Genomic DNA, 23,503 nt, shown 5'->3' with positions numbered 1-23,503 from the left:
AGTGTGTTTCTGCCTTGTATTGTAGGCAATTATGCTTTCTGTGCAGAATCTGTGAAGTTAATGATTCTTCACATTTCCTGAAAAACGTTTTTTTTTTTTTTTTTCCGTTTTGTTCAGATGAGTGGGTAGTTACTTTCTCTCTAAATATGAGTTTCAGAACCATTGTATTTCTACAGCTAAAGCAGATGTAAAGCATAGCCAATGAATGTGCATTCCTGTGTGTTTCATGAGACATCGAAATTTTAAGGACTTCCCTGGCACTCCAGTGATTAAGACTCCACACTTTCAATGCCGGAGGTGTGGGTTCCATCCTTGATTGGGGAAATAATATCCCACATGCCACTTTGGACAGGGCAAAATTAAATAAAAATATATTTTTTTAAAATATTGTATTTCAAGTGCTTTTCCTGTGGTCCCCTCGTCTTTTTCATGCCTCAGTTAAGCCATCAGTGTGGCTATAATGGTAGTGGCCAGTGAAGTGTTGGAACGGCAGGGGGCAGAGAAACAGAATCCAGTTACTGGAAACTACCTGCATCTTCCAGAGAGTCAGAAAAAGAGGACAGTCCCACTGCCCCTCGGCTCCTGCCTACCTCCCTTTTCCCTGACTACAGCACTGACCCACTCCGCAGGGAGATGGAATATTCGAGCAGCCTCAGACAATGGTGCCTAAGCAGCCCTCGAGCCCACACCCATGAGTACATTCTTGGTATTTATATGCATTACAAGTTGATCACCATGCTAAAGTCTAATAATCATCCCTCAGCGTACAAAGTACAAAGTTACTACAATATTATTGACTGTATTCCGTATATAGGGGCTTCCCTCATAACTCAGTCGGTAAAGAATCTGCCTGCAGTGCAGGAGACCCGGATTCAATTCCTGGGTAGAGAAGATCCTCTTGAAAAGGAAATGGCAACCCACTCCAGTATTTTCACCTGGAGAATCCCATAGACAGAGGAGCCTGGCGGTCTACAGTCCATAGGATCACAAGAGTCAGACACGACTTAGCGACTAAACCACCACCACCATTCTGTATGTGGTATGTTACATCCCTGTGACTTATTTATTTTATAACTGGAAGTCTGTACTCGTAATCCCCTTCACATTTGTCACCCAACCCTCCAATCACCTCCCCTCTGACAATCACCCATTTGTTCTCTGTATCTATGCATCTGTCTCTGTTTTGATTTGTTTGTTCCTTTGTTTTTTGAGACTCCACATATAAATGAAATCAGATAGTATTTGTCTTTCCCTGTGTAACGTTTCATTTAGCATAGTACCCTCCAGATCCATCCATTTTCGTGGCAATTGGCAGGTTCATTCCTTTTTCTGGCTGAGTAGTATTCCATTGTGTGTGTATGTGTATATATATATAAAACACATCTTTATCCATTCGTCTGTTGATGGGCACTTGGGTTGGTATTGTAGATAATGCTGCAGCGAACATAAGTGTACATATATCTTTTCAAATTAGTGTTTTCATTTTCTTCGGGTAAGCACCCAGGAATGGACTTGCTGTATCACAAATATATGCTTAAGGCATGCATTACTTGTTGCCACAGACACAGACCCTGCTTCGTCATGGCAGAAGTTTACAAATCTGGAGATTAACTTGGTTCTCCTTAATTCTCAGGTGTGAACATAGTTCCAACATTCAGCTTTGGACTAGGTGAGAAATCACGTTATTAGTTTCTTCTATATTCTAACCCGTTCATTGTCTGAAGGTGGAATTCTTTTTTAATTAAATTTTTACCTTGGCATAGTGTAGATTCCCATATAGTATTAAAAATAATACAGGGAGATGCCCTGTCTCTTTACACAGATTCCTCTGATGAAAACATCCTGCAGAACTGCAGTACAATATCACAGCCAGGATGCCGACGTAGTCAAAATACAAAACCTTTCACCATGCTCTGAGGATTCCTCCAGGCTGTGCTGAGTGGTCTTGCGTGATAAGGGTATATCACAGTTTGTTTAGTCATTCAACTGTTGAAGGACATCTGGGCTGTTCCCAGTTTATTACGGATAAAGCTGTGATAACATTCCTGTGCGGAGAAGGCAATGGCACCCCACTCCAGTACTCTTGCCTGGAAAATCCCATGGACGGAGGAGCCTGGTAGGCTGCAGTCCATGGGGTCTCTAGGAGTCGGACACAAGTGAGCGACTTCTCTTTCACTTTTCACTTTCATGCACTGGAGAAGGAAATGGCAACCCACTCCAGTGTTCTTGCCTAGAGAATCCCAGGGACGGGGAAGCCTGGTGGGCTGCCGTCTCTGGGGTCACACAGAGTCGGGACACGACTGAAGTGACTTAGCAGTAGCAGCAGCAGCAACATTCCTGTGGAGGCTTTTCAGTGAATATAGGCTTCATTTCTCTAAGATAAATTCCCAGGAATACAATGGTTAGTCATATAATAGTTGCATGTTTCATTTTTGAAGAGCTGTCATACTATTTTTTAGAGTGGCTGAACCATTTTATATTCCCACGAGCAACCCACGAGTCATTCTGTTTCTTTAAATCCTCCTCAGTATTTGTGGTCATTGTTTTTTCTTACATTAGTCATTCTGATTGGTGTGTAGGGCTTTCTCATGGATTTCATTTGCGTTTCCTCAGTGGCATTTGATGTTGACTTTTTTCTTGGGCTTATTTGTGAAATGTCTCTTTCCATCTTTTGCCCATTTGTTGATTGGGCTTTGGGGGTTGGGTTTTAAAGGTACTTTTTTTTTTTAGTAGAAATTATAAGTTCTTTGTCTTATGTGTGATGTTCAAATATCTTCTCATGTCTAGCTTTTTTTTTTTTACTTTAATCATCTTTCACAGAGAAAAAGCTTTTGATTTGTGCCAAATCTAAGAACCTAGTCTAGAACCCCAAAGATTTTCTTTAATGTTTTTCTCCCCCTAAAATCTACTTTACATTGAAGTCCAGGATCCATTTTTAGTTTATTCTTGTGTAAGGTATGAGACTTAAAGTTCAAAGTAAATATCTATGGATGTTTACTCCAACACCATTTATGAAAAGGCTGTATTTCCTTCTCGAATTGCTTTTGCACTTTAGTCAATAATCAATTGGACATATTTCTGTTGGTTTATTTCTAGATTCTCCATTCTGTTCCATTGATCTATGTGTCAAACTCCCCACAAAAACAATAGAGTAAATCTCACTTTACTTAAAAATTATTTTAGCTACTCTAGTTCCTTTAACTTTCGTGTAAATTTTACAACAGTCTTGTCTATATCTACAAAAGTATGTGATGTTGATAGGAAATGCATTAAACCTGCATATCAATTTGGGGGAAATTGGCATCTTGACTATGTTGAGTATTTAAATTCACAAATATGGTATACATCTGGATTTATCTAAATCTTCTTTGATTTCTTCACTGATTTCATCACTGATTTCATCAGTGTTGCTTAGTTGAGTAAGAGCAAGTCCTGCACATGTTTTGTTTACAACATGTGGTCAGACTACACCTAAGTATTTTAAAATGATTGTAAATGGTGTTGCATATCTACTTTCAGTGTTCATATGTTCAGGCTGGTATTTAGAAATACAGTTGATTTTTGCAGCATCTTATATCCTGTGACTTTGCTAAATTTACTTACTAGTTCAGGGATTTTTGGCAGATTGCTTGGGGTTCTCTATGTTGGCAATCATGTCACCTACAATAGGCACGGTTTTATTTCTTCTCTCCTGATGTGTGTGCTTTTTGTTTCCTTACTGCACGGTCTAGGACTTCTAGCACAATGTTGAGTAAGAATGGTGAGAGTGGACACCCTTGCCTTGTTGCTAGCTGTAGGTTTTTTGTAGATAATCTTTGTCAAATTGAGGGCGTTCCCTTTTATTTCTATTTTTCTGAGAGGTTTTATAACGAATGAGTTGTTGTCAAATGCATTTTCTGCATCAGTCGGTAAGATTGTGTAATTTTCCCCCTTTAGCTTATTAATAAGGTGGATTACATTGACTGATTTTCTTAAACCAGCCTTGCATCTCTGCAAGTAGAATACCCCATCTAAGTAAAATAAACTTGACCTGCTCTTGGTATATAATTCTTTATATATGTTGCTGAATTCTATTTGCCAGCATTTTGTTAAGGACATTTCTGTCTTTATTCACAAGATCTGTGGTTTTCTTTTTCTGCTTTTGGTATCAGGGTAATGCTAGCTTCATAAAATGAGTCAGGAAACATTAACTTCCCTTCTGTTTTCTAGAAAAGATTTTGTATAATTGGTTTTAATTTGGTTTTAAATTTTGGTAGAATTCTCCTGTGAAAACACCTGGGCTGGATATTTTTTTCGGGTGAGTTTTTAATTAAAAATTTGATATATTTATGAGTTACAGCTCTGTTGACTGTTTAATATTTGGTGAATTCGGTCCTTTGTGTTTTTCAAAGAATTGGTCCATTCCATCTAAACTGTCGAATTTATCTGTGTCCAGTCATTCATAGTATCCCTTTGTTATCATTTTTGCGTCTGCAGTGATGTACTTTGTCTCATTCCTCATAATGGTGATTTGTGTCTTCTTTTATTCATTGTTAGGCAAGAGTTTGTCGATTTTATTGATCTTTTCAAAGAATCACTCTTTGTTTCACTGATTTTCTATATTGTTTTTCTCTTTTCAATTTCACTGATTTTTGCCCTTATCTCTGTAATTTTCTTCCTTTTTTAAGAATTGACATGGACCATTTTTCGTCTTTATTGAATTTGTTACAGTATTGTTTCTGGTTGGGTTTTTTTTTTTAATGTTTTGGTTTTCTGGCCACGAGGCATGCGGGATCTTAGCTCCCCGACCAGGGATTGACCCTGCACCCCCTGCATTGGAAGGTGAGGTCCTATCCACTGGACCACTAGGGAAGTCCCTCTTCCTTTTTTCAAGTTTATTTTGCTCTTTTCAAGATTCAGGTGGTAAAACTTATTGGTCTGAGACTTTTCTTCTTGTCTAACTTACGAATTTAGTGCCATCGATTTTCCTCTCTGCATTGCTTCAGCTATGCCCCCACAAAATTTGATATGTTGTATTTCAATTTTCCTTCAGTCCAGTGTATTTTTAGATTTCCATTTCCTCTTAGATCCGCAAGGTATTTAGCTTTGGGTGTTTAGCGTCCATGTGTTTAGAGATATTCTTGTTATCTTTCTGTTTTTCAGTTCTCATGCAGCTCCACTGTGATCAGAGGGCATGCTGTATATGATATCAATTTTTTTTAATTGGTGGAAGCTTCATTTTATGGCCCAGAATATGGTCTACATTTATCTATGTCCCATGAATATTTGGAAAGAATGTGTAGTGTGGTCTTCTTGGATGAAGGATTCTCTAAATGACAGTTTGACTGTTGGTTGATAGAGTTGAGTCTTCTATTAATAATATATCCTTGCTGATTTTGTCAAGTTGCTCTATCAACTGATGAAAAGTGGTTGTTGAAGTCTCTAACTATAATGATGGATTTTTCCATCACTCAGTTCTATCAGTTTTTGCTTCACTTATTTTGCAATTCTGTCATTTAATTCACACATATTTGGGACTGTCTTCTTGATGTATCAACTCTTTAACCACTATGTAATATCCCTCTCTGCTCTGGTCATTTTCTTTACCACACGCTTTAATGGTAAAATTTCTTTATCTGATATTAATAGTCACTATTGTTTTCCTTTGATTACTGTTTGCATGGTACAACTTTTTCTCTTTTCATTTTCAGTTTATATCTTTATATTTGAAGTATGTTCCTTCTTTTTATTGTTGTTCAGTCGCTCATTTGTGTCCGACTCTTTGCGACCCCAGGGACTGCAGCACACCAAGCTTCCCTGTCCTTCACTGTCTCCTAGAGTTTCACACTCACATCCACCGAGTCAGTGATGCATACCATCCAACCATTTCATCTTCTGTTGCTCCCTTTCCCTCCTGCCCTCAATCTTTCCCAGCATCAGGGTCTTTTCCAATGAGTCAGCTCTTCACATCAGGTGGCCAAATTATTGGAGCTTCAGCTTCAATATTAATCCTTCCAATGAATACTCAGGGTTGATTTCCTTTAGGATTGACTGGTTTGATCTCCTTGCTGTCCAAGGGACTCGCAAGAGTCTTCTCCAACACCACAGTTCAAAAGCATCAGTTCTTCAGTGCTCAGCTTTCTTTATGGTCTAACTCTCACATCCATACATGACTACTGGATAAACCATAGCTTTGACTATAGGAACCTTTGTCAGCAAAGTGATGTCTCTGCTTTTTAATATGCTGTCTAGGTTCATCATTAGACAGCTTATAGTTGGGTCATGTTCTTTAATCCTGCCTGCAACTCTTTTAATCCGTGCATTCAACTAGTTACATTTAATTTAATTACTATTTTAGGATTTAAGGCTTCCATTTGATTTTCTTAATTTTCTGATTTTCTGGTTAGTTTTTACTTTTTTGTTTCCCTGGGTTTTTTCCTGATTTGTTAGGGGAAACTTGAATATTGTTTAGAATTCCATTTTGATATATCGGTAGTGTTTTTTAGTGTACCTTCTTGTATAGCTCTTTAGTGGTAGTTTTAGGAATTATAACTTATCATGGTGTATCGGAATCATCATTCTTACCAGTCTGAGTGAAGTGTGGAAACCGTGCCTCCAGTCACAGCAGTCATTGTCTGAAATGGTTCTGTCTTATGTGAGATTGGGTCAAAATGTGAGCATTTGTATTGTATAGCTAAAGCCAAAGAGCCAAGTCAGGATGGGATCTACCATAAATTAGTCATGTTACATCATAATATAATTATCTAAGCACTTTTTTATTTGAGAAAGGGGCATCTTTTCCTAGTCTGTACAGGAGTACTGCATAGGTAAGAAGCAGCCCTAAATGTCTAGGAACCATGTTTACATTTGGTTACAATATACTTGCCCAATACGTAATAGCTTTCTGAGCTAAAACTTAGTTGAATTGGTCATACAAAAAGAATATGGCCACCTACCTAAGCCCAACTTAGAACCAAAACTAGGTAACTGCCACAAATAAGAAGCAAATACAAAAAGCCAAGAAAATTTAATTTCCATCTAAAGGAATGCAGATGTAATTGTAGAATCAATACTGGTAATATTTTAGAAACCATAGGGAAAGTGCCAGAAAAGAAGTAAATATTATCTCAGTTTTCTAAAGAAAGGATTCTAAAAGTTCCAGATAGTTGATCTAATGTAAATCCCTGGGGCAACTTCAGAATGGATTTTTAAATAGATGGTTTATGATGATTTAGAAAAGAAGGAGCCAGCATAGACTGACTAAAAAGGAACATATAGGACTGCCTATATTTTTCCTCTCTGAACTGGTTGAGACATATCAGAGGAATGGAACTGCATTCAAAACATTTACACAGTAGATCCCAATAGGCTTGCAGGAAAAAACTGACATCAGAGAAGCATGGGCTGGGTCACAGAGATACACGATAAAGAGCCTGACAAAGACTGTGCTGTTAATGGACTGAGCCAACTCCAAAGACAATGGATTTGCCCGATCCTAGTCAATCATTTTACAGGTGATGGGGTAAGAAAATACGTGGCACGCTTATGGGGAAGCCACAGGGTAGTTAAGATGACAGAAATTAGAGAGGCCAAGCTTCCAATTCTAAGTTTACAAACTCATCAGCCTCAGTTTCCTCATCTATAAAATAGGAATAATAATGCTTCATAACTGTTAGATTGATTCATAATATTGGTGTGCTAACTGAATAAGACATTGAAGGTAAAGCACAGAACTTCGTAACACTCACTGACTTGGGTTTTATTACACTTGCTTCTGCTATCATATCTGCTGATGACACAACCAGCAAGAATAGCTGACGTGGACTTGCCTGGCAGCACAGTGGATGGGAATCCACCCGCCAATGTGGATTTGATCCCTGTTCTGGGAAGATTCCACTTGCTGTGGAACAACTAAGCCCTCGATCTACAACAACTGAGCTCGTGTGCCGCAACTTCTAAAACCCACGCAGCCTGGATCCTGTGCTCCACAGCAAGAGAAGCCATCACAATGAGAAGCTGCTCACCGCAACCAAGAGCAGCCTCCACTCGCTGCAACTAGAGAAAGCCCACTCACAGCAATGAAGACCCAGTGTGACCAAAAAAAAAAAAAGGAATAGAGCGCATATATTGCATACATTGTATGGGGTTGACAGGATAAACCTTGGTGTCAGTTTCACAGGAAGAAAAGGATCAAAAATCATAACGACTTAACATCTTTTGAGGTGAAGATCTAAAAGCTGTCCGAAGGCATGTACACATTGCTTCAATTAAAATGGATAACCAACAAAGTCCTACTGTATAGAACATGGAACTCTATTCAATGTTATGTGGCAGCCTGGATGAGAAGGGAGTTTGGGGGACTCACATATATGTATGGCTGAGTCCCTTTGCTGTCTACCTGAAACTATCACGACATTGTTAATCAGCTATACTCCAATAAGTTTATTCTAGTATATAATAAGTTTAAAAAATAATAAATAAATAAAAGTTGTCCAAAGGAAGCTTACCAGAAGCCGAAAGGGTGACTACAAGCCAAACAATAATTCCAAAGCTTTTTAGACTTCACCCCAAGATGATTTTCTACAGAACAGAAAGCAATAGCCATTTTGTATTCCACTCTTGTCAGCACATATTTGAAAGGTTGAGTTTGGATCCAGGTACTCTGTTGTCAAAGAAAAAATAACAAATTGGACCCACTTTAGAGATGAGTTATCAAGGTAGTGGAGCACCTATAAATCTTGACATACAAGGACCAGACGAAGGAGGACGTGTCACCAGGAGAAGGGAGGCTTAGCTAGGGCTTGACACCTGTGTTCTAAACAACTGAAGACTCACACATGGACGGGAGGGAGGTCTTCCTTGAGACCTTCTGAAAGGCTAGAAGTGAGTGTAGACACAGAGCATCCAACAAGGGGGATTAGAAGAAAACCAGCACTAAAAGAATTATTTAAGACTGTCTTTAGTTGCGTTTTTCTCTTCCTCGAGTTAAGTCAGAATGTGAAGCACTTTATGAAAAAATCTATCAAAAGACTTTCACACAGGCTTTAATGACTCCGATTTATCAGTGTCAGCTTACATCTGTGTAAGAACATCTCTTCTGCCCCAACACTTTTTAAATTGAAAGAAACACTCTCCCTTCAGCTCAAAGCAGCATTTACATCCCTCCTTAGAATTAGGACTCTTTACTAACTGGTACATTTGAATTGTCATCCTGTCTTCCTTAGTGATGACATTATTTCTTTCCTTAACCAGTTCATAGACTGACACTCCTGTCAACAGTCTTTCTGTAATCTCTAACTGCTTGTAGAATTATTTTCCTGGATGTCTTAATCGTGGCAATCCAATTTAGTCTCAATGTTACTGTATCAAGTTTTAATTACATTACTGTTTTGCAATCACTAGAGCAGTAAAATTATACTCAGATTTATTACTATGCTTTTCACCAAACGATAGAAGTATTTTTCTGTTTTCAGCCATAGCAATAATAGTTCCTGAAATACTACATTATTGGGTGTCCCTAAAACTTACCTTAAATGATCAATAGAGTATCTTTTTGGAGGAAAAATAATGACAGTTTGTTTTTATTATATTGGTCCCCAAAGTTGCTGGTAGCTTGATTGCTAAGAAATGAAATAGAAAAGTTAAGTACTTCTGTTAAAGTAAGATTTCTACTTTCAAGTATATACTCAAAAGAATTGAAAGCAGGGACTCAAACAGATATTTGTACACAGTGTTATAGCAGTGTTATTCACAATAGTTAACAGGTAGAAGCAACCCAAGTGTCTGTTGATGGATGAATGAATAAACAAAATGTGGTGAATAGATTGATGGAATATTATTAAGTAATATTAAAGCAAGGAAATTCTGACACATGCTGCAACATGGATGAACCTTGAAGACATTATGCTAAGCAAAACAAGCCAAACACTATGATTCCACTTATGTGAGGTACTTAAGAGTCATCGAACTCATAGAGACAGAAAGTAAGATGGTCAGGGAAGGAAGGATGGGGAGTTAGTGTTCAATGGGTACAGAGTTTCAGTTTAAGATGATGATACAGTTTTGTGGTTAGATGATGGTGACAGTTGTACAACCCTATAAAAGTTCTTAATGCTACCCAACTGTACACTTAAAAATGGATGATGAAATATTCAGTTCAGTTCAGTTCAATTGTTCAGTCGTGTCCGACTATTTGCAACCCCGTGAATTGCAGCACGCCAGGCCTCCCTGTCCATCACCAACTCCCGGAGTTCACCCAAACCCCTGTCCACCAAGTCGGTGATGCCATCCAGCCTTCTCATCCTCTGTCGTCCCCTTCTCTTCCTGCCCCCAATCCCTCCCAGCACCAGAGTTTTTTCCAATGAGTCAGCTCTTCGCATGAGGTGGCCAAAGTATTGGCGTTTCAGCTTTAGCATCAGTCCTTTCAAAGAACACCCAGGACTGATCTCCTTTAGAATGGACTGCTTGGATCTCTTTGCAGTCCAAGGGATTCTCAAGAGTCTTCTCCAATACCACAGTTCAAAAGCATCAATATTACTCAGCTATAAAAAAGAACACATTTGAGTCAGTGATAATGAGGTGGAAGAACCCAGAGCCTAGGGTACAAAGTGAAGTCAGAAAGAGAAAGACAAATATTGTATATTAACACGTGTTTGGAACCTAGAAAGATGGTCCTGACGAACCTATTTGCAGGGCAGCAATGGAGATGCAGACACAAAGAACAGACTTGCAGACACAGCAGGGGAAGGAGAGGGCAGGATGCGTTGAGAGAGGAGCATGGAAACACACACATCACCACACGTAAGACAGAGAGCCCATGGGAATTTGCTGTGTGAAGCAGGGAGCTCAGCCCAGTGCTCTGTGACAACCTAGAGGGGTGGGAGAGGGTGGGATGTGGGAAGGAAGTTCAAGAGGGAGTGGACATATGTATAACTGTGGCTGATTCATGTTGATGTATGGCAGAAAAAAAACACAATATTATAAAGCAGTTATCCTCCAATTAGAATTAAAAAACAAACAAAAAATGGTTGAAATGGTGGGTTTTATGGTATTTATATTTGCCACAATGAGAGAGAGATGCTAATTATCCAGTAAATTCTCACAGCTCTAAGGGACTTTCCTTAGTTAAGGTGGTTAAGTCCAGCGGTTAAGACTCTGCCTTCCAATGCAGGGGCTGAGGGTTTCATCCCTGGGTGGGGAATTAAGATCCCAAATGGCAACCCACTCCAGTACTCTTGCCTGGAAAATTCCATGGACAGAAGAGCCTGGTAGGGTACAGTCCACAGGGTTGCAAAGAGTCGGACACGACTGAGCAACTTCACTTCATACCATGCGGTGGACTTCCTAGGTGGCGCCAGTGATAAAGAACCCACCTGCCAATGCAGGAGACATAAGAGACATGAGTTCAATCCCTGGGTCAGGAAGACTCCCTGGAGGAGGGCATAGCAACCCACTCCAGTATTCTTGCTTGGAGAATCCCATGGATAGAGGAGCCTGGCAGGCTACAGTCCATGGGGTCGCAAAGAGGCAGACATGACTGAGCAACTAAGCACACACACCCACTCCAGTATTCTTGCCTGGAGAATCCCATGGACAGAGGAGCCTGGCGGGCTACAGTCCATAATCAGACAAGACTGAAGGGACTTAGCACGGACGCAGGCATGCCATGCGGTGCTGCCAAGAGAAAGAAAAATGCTCACAGCTCTATAAGGTGGTATTGTTCTCTGTTTTAAACAAGGAGGAAGCGTGGCTTCCCCAGTACCATGGAGCCAACTGAGATTCGAAGCCAGCTTGTTATAACACGGAGCCAAGTTCAGCAGAGCAAGTTCCCCGCTGTGAAACTGCTTGATCGAATCCTGGTCTCTTGCATAGCAGACGGATTCTTTACCGCTGAGCCACCAGGGAAGTCCACTAAGGGCAACTGCCACTCCACAAATCTCGTTTCTCTTTGAATTATTTTAATCAATTTAGTGATCATTTTGGTCCTAATCAAGCTAAAGGGAAGAGAATTGTAGGAATCATTTTGAGGTGATACGTAAGACTTGTTTTTATAAAACTGACTACCCGGAACCAAAGAAAGCAAAAGAGCCCCGTGCTGCAGCTGCTGTTCAGTTCTAGGCGGGATCTGCCTTCACAGACATGTGCGTGTACTCACACAGACTTCCTTGGATGCTAAAAGCATAGAGCTCCCAAATTCCTGCATGCAAGTCTTTGAAGCAATTCTTTGTGTATGAAGCACTGTATCCTCAGTCAGCCATCAATAAAACTCTGCTGGGCACATCTGAATATTCAGAAAGGTTCTTTCCTTACTGCTCCCAAAGAGAGAATCAATTCCCCTGGGTCTATATAACATGATGAGAGGAGTTAATGTCCTGCTTAGGGCTTCCCTGGTGGCTCAGACAGTAAAGAATCTGCCTGCAATGCGGGAGACCTAGGTTTGATCCCTGGGTGGGGAAGATCCCCTGGAGAAAGAAATGGCAACCCATTCCGGTATTCTTGCCTGGATAATTCCATGGACAGAGGAGCCTGGCAGGCTACACAGTCCATGGGGTCGCAAAGAGTAGGACACGACTGAGTGACTAACACTTTCCATCACTGAGGAACAGATCTCCAAAGGGACCTACCTGGCCCCTCAAGTCTTCACCTTCCATGATGCCTTGATTCTCTTCAGGTCCTCGTCAGGGTCTTACTGGGTTTCTTGTCACAGTGCCTTGGTGGACTTCAGACTCTCCACACTCCCACCCCCTCACACTTATTCAACAAATTTTTAAGGAGATCTAATAATATGATGCAAAGAGCCAACTCACTGGAAAAGACCCTGATGCTGGGAAAGATTGAGGGCAGGAGGAGAAGGGGATGACAGAGGATGAGATAGGTGGATGGCATCACTGACTCAATGGACATGAATATAAACAAATTCCAGGAGATAGTGAAGGACAGGGAAGCCTGCTGTGCTGCAGTCCACGGGGTTGCAAAGAGCTGGACATGACTTAGCAACTGAACAACAGCAATGTATGCCAGCCACTGTGCTACGCTTTGGGAACACAGTGATGATTCCATATAATCCCATGACCCCAGATGTGGTCGCTGCCTTCCGGAACCCACAGTTTTATGGGGGAGACTGGCCAGCAGGCAGTTACAAATGCAATAAGCCTCTGATGAGAGCAGGCTCAGCTATGTACATATCAGCTTCCTGGGCACTGTCCTCTGCCCTGAGCCTCCAAGTTTTTGCTCCCTGGGTCTGGAATGACTTCTGTCTGTCTCACTCTTACCTGGTGACAGTCTATCAGGGTCTGAGAGACTCCAAGCTGTCCTCTCTCCAAAGCTTTTCCTAATACCTCTACTCCAAATGAGTCTCTTCTTTGCTACCTTCTTCTTGCCTCTTTCTTGAACACTTAATATATGTTTGTATACTAAGTCGCTTCAGTTGTATCCAGCTCTGTGGCCCCAAGGGCTGTAGCCCCCCAGGCTCCTCTGTCCATGGCATTCTCCAGGCAAGAATACTGGTGTTGCCATGCCTTCCTCCAGGGGATCTTCCCAAACCAGGAATCAAACCCGCATCTCCTATGTCTCCTGCATTGGCAGGTGGGTTCTTTACCACTAACACCAACTGGGAAGCCCTATTATAAGCACAACACAGATTATCTTCAAGTTTGTTCGGCATATTTGTCTCTGTCTGGAGACTGACGTTATCAAAGGCAGGAGTCACATGTTCTCTGCAGCGTCTAGCACAAGCATTATGAATAGTTGGCATCTGATTTGTGTTGTTTTAAATCTAACGTTGCACAGTCTCAAGAATCTATAGGAAAGAATGTTTGAATTCCAAGTATCTTTCTTGGAATTCTGCACCCTTCTCCAGGGGGTTGCACGGTTCCAGAAATTTCTGTGCCCCTCTCCAGGGACTCTTCCTGACCCAGGGATCGAACCTGAGTCTCTCGCATCTCCTGCATTGGCAGGTGAGTTCTTTGGCTAGTTCTTCCAACTAGCACCACCTGGGAAGTCCTTCCAAGTGTCAGAAGAGCCTAAATATGATGGATAAACATATTTGGCACCCTGTAAGAACTGCATTTTATGTTGAAAGTTGCTAGGGTTGATGAATCATTGTCAGAAGAACTGCACCTTTATTTTGGACAAGATCCACTTTATAACTAAAATGCAGTATCCCAGTTTCTAGCATACGGCTTTGCAGATACCCAGCCTGTGGCTCTTGGATAATCTTCCCAGTAGAACAGTCAACAAATCCCCACCCATATAGGTTTTTTTCTCTACAGAGTGAAGCTAATGGAGCAAAGAAAAATCCCCAATTATTTCCTCATCTTCCTTTTACCCCACCCTGGGCTTCTAAGAGATAGCAAGGTCTACAACACTTGGCAGTGTCATGTCTCCCAGAAATAATGCTGACATTCATTCCCTGTGTCAAACATTTATGGAGGAAGAGCAACAAAGAACACAAAGACCTATGGGAGTTTGTTCCTTCAGTCTGAATCTTAAAATGTAGAAGTTGCTCCTGTGTCTAAGCTGTGCTGTTCTGATGGGGCTAATCAGTTTGTGAAATGGATCCCTTTATGAAATTAAAGTTCTAAGAAACAGAAGGAAAATGAAGTGTTTAAGGAACAATATGGTGTTGCAAAAGAAGTTTGAAAAAAGACTCTAAGTGGCTGTCAATGAATCTCTCAGTCTGTTTTTCTGGTAATGTCTTAACTTCTTTTTTGAAAGATAGTTTTTCTGTATATAGACTTCTTTGTTGACCATCTTTTTCATTCAGTACTTGGAATATTTCATCTCAATGCCCTCTAGCATCCTTGATTTATGATGAGAAGTCAGCTTTTAATCTTATTGATGATTCCCTGTAAGTGATGAGTCATTTCTTTCTGCCTTCAAGATTTTCTCATTGTCTTTGCCTTTTGACACTTCTACAAGGATATGGTTAGGTGTGGGTCTCACTGAGTTTATAGTATTTTGAGTTTTTTTAAGCTTCTTAGATATATAAGAGTTTTCATCAGATTTGGGATGTTTTTGGCCACTAATTCTTCAGATGTATTTTCTACCTCTCCTTCTGGAACTCCAATTACATGTATGTTGGTATGTTTGATGGTGTCTCACCATCTATGAAGCTCTGTATGTTCTTCCTTATTCTTTTCTTTTAATTTCTCAGCCTGCGTAATCTCTCTTCAGGTTTATTCTTCTTCATGGGGCTTGCTCTGAGCCCCTTGAGTAAGTTTTCCATTTTATTTGTTATTATGTAGTTATTGGTGTCTCAGTGGTAAAGAATCTGCCTGCAATGCAGGAGACCTGGGTTCGATCCCTGGGTTGGGAAGAGCCCCTGGAGGAGAGCATGGCAACCCACTCCAGTGTTCTTGCCTGGAGAATCCCATGGACCGAGGAGCCTACAGGGCTACAGTCCACGGGCTCGCAAAGAGTCGGACATGACCCAGTGATAGAACACATGCACGGTGCTGTCCATTAGATCCCTGCAGCTTGTTCATCTTGTGGAGTTACAATGTTAGTGATATATTACAGGATTAGTCATTTTCTCTTTGGGAACACTGATTTAAAATGTTGTGTTCTCAGACAGAGAGAACAGACTTGTGGTTGCAAAGGTAAAGGGGGGCAGGGGGAGGGATGGATTGGGAGTTTGAAATTAACAGAGGTAAACTATTATATCTAGAATGCATAAACAACAAGGTCCTACTGTATAGCACAGGGAACTATATTCAATATCCTGTGGTAAACCATAATGGGAAAGAATATGAAAAAAATGGATTATATATGTGTGTGTGTGCATGTGTGTGTGTGTATGAATCATCTTGCTGTACAGCAGAAATTCACACAACATTGTAAATCAACTTACTTAATATAGGTTATCACAGAATATGAAGCATAGTTGATTTACAATATTGTGTTAATTTCTGCTGTACAGCAAAGTGATTCGTATATATAAATGTATATATATATAAACACATGCATTCTTTTTCATATTCTTCCCCATTATGGTAAATTAACTATACTCCAATAAAATTATCTTTTAAAATAAACATAATTAAAATTAATAAAAATATACTTAAAAAGTAAAATGTATTAAATGTTGTTTTCCAAGTATTATTGCATTTTTTCTTTTTGCAATGGAAACCTTACTGATACACTGGCCAGACTTGTTTGTCTAGCTGTCTCACTGCCATCTAAGGGCATCCCATCTTTGGGTGCAGTTAAAGGACATTATAATGAATGGGGCTCAACCAGGCCAAAATCTCAATTCCATTGGGATAAGCCATAAAAGGTTAACTTAGCATAAGCAATTTAGGGAGAAAGTGAAATATGATAGCTGTCATTTGAATAGGCTAATATGGATCATTAATCTAATCTAAGAGCTAATGTTTCTGAATATGCACATTCCTTTTCTACTTAGCAAATCAACTTCCTCTAGAGTTGATAATCAACTCATTCTCTTTTGGTGTTTCTTTCATGAGTGTTTCATCTTCAGGAGCACCGTACCCTTTATGATGAGAGCTGTGGGCTCTACTCTCTAAGTGGACAAGATCAAAGAGCTCATTTCCTTGTATTTCGTGTATCATTAAAGTAGGTGTTGTTTCATCAGGAATGACTCACCAAAGTAGAACTATTCGATCTCTTCTGAATGATTTTCCAGTTTGGAATTATGCTTTATTTCATAACGAGTGGCCAGAGTGAATGATTGTTTCAAGGATGCCTCATTTCTCCATCTCAGCCAGCAGACACACACTCATTGTTCAAAACACTGAGCTTTTCACTTCTTCTTTTGAATGTAGACCATTTATGAAACAGCTGCCCCCAATGCTGCCCTGATAACTGTTTGGAAGCGCAGCATCATTTATGTTGGCAATACCATTGCTCTGGGTCAGGCTACAAAATAGCCAAAGAAACACATTTGTCTTCTCTCAAGTTCTAGTGGAAGTGAACTTTGGGCTGTAAATGCTTCTAGCGAAGGCTCTCTTTCCCTAGAAGAGATCTCAGTGGGAAAATTTACTCTTCAGTGTATTTGTTTTCTGACGGGTATTTTTGGCACGAGCATTTATAAAGTGGTCCATGGTGGCTCAGACAGTAAAGCGTCTGTCTACAATGCGGGAGACCTGGGTTCCATCCCTGTGTCGGGAAGATCCGCTGGAGAAGGAAATGGCAATGCACTCCAGTACTATTGCCTGGAAAATCCCATGGACAGAGAAGTCTGGTAGGCTACAGTCCATGGGGTCGCAAAAACTCGGACATGACTGAGCGACTTCACTTTCCTTTCCTTTCCATGATGGATCTCCATAATGGCACATAATGCATGCAAAATACTTGCCTGATCTGGCAGAGGTATTTTTATGTTTGGCAGCTACTTTTAGGATCCATAGGGAACACTGCTAGAACAATCAGTTTCTCTTTTGTATTAGTAAAATACACAAGTATTTTGATGCTAAATTCGAGATCTATTCTAATTTGGCCCCTCCTTCAGTGTAGTTGCAAAAAGTGGCCACTAATCAAATCCTTAGCTTTTAGTATTAAATTTACCAGGGGCTTCCCTGGTGATCAGATGGTCAAGAATCTGCCTGCAATGGAGGAGACCTGGGTTGGATCCCTGGGTTGGGAATGGACATGAGTCTGAGCAAACTCCTCAAGATAGGACAGAGGAGATAGGAAATGACAGAGGAGCCTGGCATGCTGCAGTTCATGGGGTTACAAAGAGTTGGACACCACTTAGCAACTGAACAACAAGTATTAAATTTATAAATTAATTTAGGAAGTCTAAAATTTTTTACAATATTGAGTTTCACATCCAGGAAAATTGTTTTTATTTACGACTTGCTTATTAAGCCTTGCATAAACTTTTATTACTTTTTCAAAAATTTTTATTACTTTTTCAAAAATTTCTGGTGCACCTCTTTTTCATAGCTTCAAATTATGTTTATCATTTTGAATGGATTTTTAAATTAAAATTTCTATTTGGTGGTGGCAGTATATAGAAAAACTATTGATTTCTCTGTTTTTACCCTGTATGTAACTATTTGGGCAATCACTCTTATTAGTTCTAAAAGTTTTCAGTTGATTTTGTCTTCTAGCGAATTAATTGTATAATCTATAAATACTCAAAGTTTCTCTCTTTCTTCAGAATATTTATATTCTCTATTTCTTTTTTCATTTCCAATTTCATTAGCTATGATCTCCAGAAAAATTATAAATAATAGAAGCTTATTGGGCCTACATCTTTCTCCTTATCAACTTTTTAAATTGCAGACAATATTAGAGCAAATTTTTTTAATTTAATAACGAAAGAAACAAAATCACCCTGAATCCCACACACAAACAAACTTCAAAAATTACTTAAAAAACACAGACATAGAAAACAAACTTATGGTTACCAGAGGGGAAAGAGGGGAGGAGGGATAAATTAGGAGTTTAGGATTAAAATATACAAACTGCTGTATATAAAATAGATTTAAAAAAAAAACCAAGGTCCTACTGTATAGCACAAGGAACTATATTCAGTATCTTGTAATAGTGTATAAAGAAGAATATATAACTAAACCACTTTGCTGTACACCTGAAACTAACACAACATTGTAAATCAGCTACATTTCAATAAAAAATTTTTAATTACTAAAACAATTGTTTTTATGTGTACAGAAAGGGTAAGGAAGGCTATACAGCAAGTTGGTATGGGTAGTTCTTCCAGGGGAGTGGAATTCTGGAGCAGGAACAAGGGGAGACCCACTTTCTGCTCTGTGTACTTCTGGATAGCTTGGCTTTTTGAGAAGTACAATTTCTGCTTTTATAATTTTAAAATGCATCTTGGGAAATAGTCTTACGAGTATAATGTATGTAAGACTTGTCTTTGGATATCAAGATTTAGAGATGTGCACATGTTAACGTCTAAAATTTAAGTTTTGTTCACTGTTAAGTCTCAACTAAATGAGAAAAGATTAAACAGATGATAGAAAGATGGATAGAGATATTGATAGAGTTACAGACAGACACCCGTTTGCCATTTGCCATTAATAGAAAATCCAAAAAAAAAAGGACAATCTTGTTTGTAGGACATATATTAAGCTAACCTTAAAAGTGCATTCCAGTATACAGTAGGTGCAAATACTGTTTGCTTCCACTTATGTGAGATACCTAGAATAGTCAAATTCATAGTCAGATGCCAGGGTAGATGCCAGGGGCTTCGGCTGTAGAGGGGAGGGGGGATCAAGGGATGGGGAGGGAGGGAGTGGGGATGGGGAGCTAGTGTTTACTGGGGACAGAGTTTCAGTTTAGGAAGGTGAAACATTCGGGACGGATGATGGTGAGAGTTGCCCAACAATGTGAATATACTTAGTGCCACTGAAGTGCACAGTTAAATATGGTTGAATCGTGCATTTTATATATTATGTGACTTTTACCACAATAAAAAATAAAATAGAAGATGGCATAGAAGAGAAATGAGTACAAAGGGAAAGCTCACAAATTACAACCGGGAAGAATTCCAGGGCAGGCATGGCAGCTACACGATGCCCCCTAGGATGTCTAGGAGAATGTGATTGAGGACATTATTTCATGGGCTGAAGGAATTATAATTGCTCTCAATGATTTCCCATCAAAAGCTTTCTTCCCAGACCCCATGGAGGAGTGTAACGACCACGGGAGGGCATCTGTGTTACTCGCGCTAGTATGTAAGGTGGCCATGGCAGTCGGAACTTGCCCTGTCTTACTCCCGCCTGCACGGTGGAACAGGACTCGACGCATACTCTCCGTTGTTCTCCTCCAGGATTTCCAATGAGCACTCCCCCAAACTCCAGATCCGGAGTCACAGTTACCTGAGGGCGGTCAGTGAGGTCTCCATCAACCGAAGCCTCGACAGCCTTGACCCTGCGGGACTGCTCACGTCCCCGAAGTTCCGCTCCAGGAACGAGAGCTACATGCGCGCCATGAGCACCATCAGCCAGGTGAGCCCCGCGACCATGGGCACTGAACTGCACCGGGGAGCTGGGGAAACCCAGGGGGTGTGACGCGAGGAGGCTGACATCCCCCGAGTGATGCTGGTGGGTCAGGCAGGGGCCCAGTCTAAATGCTGCCTGTGACTGGCCACAGCCGGCGCTGGGGACCAACAGTCCTACCAGCAGCAGAGGGGTCCTTGGGCAGCTGGGGTAAAGCACGTGGCGGGAGTCCTTGAGGAAACTCTCTAGCAGTCAGCCTGCACCGGCACATTTATCATTAAGGAGCTGATGGATGAGGCTTCAGTTGCAAAGACATTTGAAGGATGGAAGGACAGGGTGGACGTCACTGGCAAAACGTAGGCACTGTCTAATCCTAAAAGTATTAAGCAAGTCATCAAGCAGGAACAAAGGCTGGGGAATGAGATGTGATCTGTTTATTCCAGCTGGGTCCTAGGTGAATATTGTGTCTTGGTTTTAAGACACAAGTCTACTTCTAAGAACTGGTACCCAGAATTAGGGATGAAGACTCAGTAAAGTTGACTTAATACTGCATCTGAAATACTCAGCTAAAGCTTCTCAGTGCCTCCAGAGAATATGGGAGGGGTTAGGCTGCCTCAACCCAAGGGAGGGTTAAACCTAGGACTCCTGGAGGGTGGACACTGCAGCTTTCAGGGGCCAGGAGCAGGAGGCGCCGCTTCTGGAGGACAAAAAAAGGGTGTTTTGGGGTTTTTTTTTGGAAATAATGTTTAGGAGTTCTAAATTTAATTTTTATCACAGTTTTTTTTAAATAAGCACCATACTTGGGACTTCCTTGGCGGTCCAGTGTTAAGAATCCACCTGCCAATGCAGGGGACACGGGTTCAATCCCTGATTGAACAGCAATTAAGCCCGTGCACCCAGACTACTGAGCCCAAGAGCCACAACTACTGAAACTCAAGTACCTAGAGTCTGTGCTCCACAAGAGAAGCCACCACAATGAGAAGCCCAAGCACGGCAACTAGAGAGCAGCCCCCACTTGCTGAAATCCGTGAACAGCAACGAAGACCCAGAGCAGACAAAAATTAATTAATTATTTTAAAAAGCACTATACTATTAACTCAGCTAATATTATTGAGCAAAACACTGGGCTAGATTCTGCAAGTTATTCAGTGGTGAATAATGCCTCATTCCTGCTCCCCCAAAGTTTATAGTTTAATGGAGATTATACCAAAAAATAAATAACAAATGTTATTTACTTGAACACCAGAAAAACACTGAGATAGGCAGGACAAGAATTGGCCATAAGAGCCAACTTTACTGGGTCAGGCACTGTGGCAACTGCTTTATATGTTCATAATATTAATCCTTATAAACACCCTGTAAGATATGTAAGTAACCAAAAGTTAAATGGGACTTTGTGGTCATGAAATTGTCAACAAGATACCCAAGAGAATAAAAAAAAGAAAAAAAAAAGTGTTCAGTGCCCAGGATTCTAAAGAGAGTGCTTCTAGGCATGGGGTCTAGGAATGTACATTTTAACAGATATTCCAGGTGATTCTAATAAATAATGTATTAATAAAGAAGTATGTATTAAAGTAGTATATATCTGAACTTTGAAAAATGTTGGCCTAAAGCAGTTACCGCTAGCACCACATTGGAAGCCCCAAAGCATATGCAAGCAATAGTATGTGGTTGGAGTTCAGAATACTTGTAGCCGCAGCAATGGGCAATCTGTTCTGAATTTTGTCTTAGAGGCATCTTTCGTGCACAGCCTTCCATGCAGGGCCCAGGGAACTGGACCTTATTCATTAGGAGGGAGACTGACTGAAGATTAATTAAAACTTCAGCTTTTATGCAGGCAAAACAGACAATCAGAACTTTGATGAAGGATAGTTAATCCAACCACCCCCCCAAAAAAATTTAATTGTAGGAAAATTGGAGAGAATGAGAAAGAGCCTGAAGAGGCAGAGAGGCTAGTTTGAAAGACTTTGTGATCACCAAGGTGAGAATTAATATTACCGGTGGTGGTGATGGTCGTGCTGCTGCTGCTGTTGATAGCAGCAACAGTGTTGATGGAGATGGTGCTGGTGATGGTGCTGAGGAGTGTGATGAGGGTGGTGGTAATGATGGTGGTGGTAGAGATGAGGCTAACGATGGTGGTAGCGGTGAAGATGCTAAGGCGGTGGTGTTGAATGGTAGGCTAAGCCCTGAAGTGTCTCTGATCTATCAGAGTAAGACCTTGAAATAGGATCACGCCTCTCATTTTGTCCCCACCATCAAAATAGAGCTTCCTGCTAAAATGTATCCTTGAAAAGCAAAGGCAGCAAGGCTCCAATGTCAGGGTAGGGTGGAAGTCAGGAAAAGTTGGCATATTGGATTCCAATGTTTGCCCGCTGTACATTTCCTTAAAGAAATCTCCAAGAGTACACATATCTATTTGTGCCAGCTACCGCTGTCCAGTGAGGCTCACTATCCCAACTCTTAGGTAAATATTTGGTGTCTCGTTTGGTGAAACTTGAACTTTGCTTTGTTCTTACTTTTTTTCAATATAAACAATAAATTTTTAAAACTTCTTTAAACTGATCTTTATTCTGGACAAGCTCGTGGTCACATAGCCTTCCAGAATTGTAAAAGAGTCTATAACTCTCCAGTGTCACACCTGAAGAATACATCCATGGGATTAGAATATTTTGCTGGAAATGTTTATACACACCCACTGCTGTCATAACTTCACATGGTTAAAGCAGGAGAGCTTCCTCATCAGGACGCACACTCATGCAGCTGCCTGCTTTTAGTCCCTGCGCCACAGATCTGACCTCCCTTGAGACAGTGTCACTTTCTGGTGACAACTTAGTACAATGTCGACAAATCACTGAAGAGGCACATCTGGGCCCTGATCCAGGGTGGTGGGGGTCAAGTCTGCAATTCAGTGGTGTGATCATTTCGCCTGAAGTAAAATACAGGAAGCAGAGCCACCCTAAATGGATTCCTAATGACACACCGTTTTTCTAGTATCATATTCATTTTTCAAGGAACAGAGTATCAGGAAGGATGATTTCAAATTTTCTGTCACCATCCCAGCATTGTCATTATTCAAAGGGAATGATTTCTTCTTCTAAGTAATCCCACTACATATATTCTAGGCTTTTCAACAAGTAGTTGGTGGTTGTGGTGCTGGAGATATCTCTCTTCTAGATCTTCAGTAGCAGCTCTAATAGTATAGAATTTAAGTGCACTATATCCTATTCCTTCTTAAAACCTGATAATATTATTCATCAAAGGCTCCTAGAAAGATCAAAGTAAAATGCTGTAAGAAATTGGTATAGAATAACTAAATTGTTTCCGCCATTCATACCTTACAGAAATAAAATATCCCTAAAAACAGATTGCGCTTGGATTATGAGGAGAAACAAACATCTTTTTATATGTTTATTCCCTTTCTACTTTTTTTTTCTATATACACATCTAAAAAATGGGGGCTTTTAAAGTAAGACTTGAGAAGAATTTGAGAACGTCACATTTTAAAAAATATTTGGCATAATAACTCTCATTTCCAAATTAGCCCAATTTACTTCTCAATTTACTTCAAATCCAAATCAAACATCTTCACCTAG

General features: G+C 40.4%; 1 protein-coding gene across 11 annotated transcripts in view; it reads left to right on the top strand.

Moving 5' to 3' along the window:
- The window catches only part of DLGAP1 (DLG associated protein 1), a 781,268-nt gene that overhangs the window by 609,815 nt on the left and 147,950 nt on the right, over window positions 1–23,503 (top strand). For all 11 annotated transcript variants that reach the window (XM_070778877.1, XM_070778878.1, XM_070778884.1 and 8 more), the window contains one exon: window positions 19,742–19,919. In XM_070778877.1, coding sequence (XP_070634978.1) covers window positions 19,742–19,919 — 178 coding nt within the window. The remainder of the gene's footprint in view (window positions 1–19,741; window positions 19,920–23,503) is intronic.

The sequence above is a fragment of the Bos indicus genome, chromosome 24 (genome assembly GCF_029378745.1).
Source record: "Bos indicus isolate NIAB-ARS_2022 breed Sahiwal x Tharparkar chromosome 24, NIAB-ARS_B.indTharparkar_mat_pri_1.0, whole genome shotgun sequence".
Lineage (NCBI taxonomy): Eukaryota > Metazoa > Chordata > Mammalia > Artiodactyla > Bovidae > Bos > Bos indicus.
Note: the sequence above shows the minus strand (reverse complement) of the source record. Positions and strands in the feature narration are given on the sequence as shown.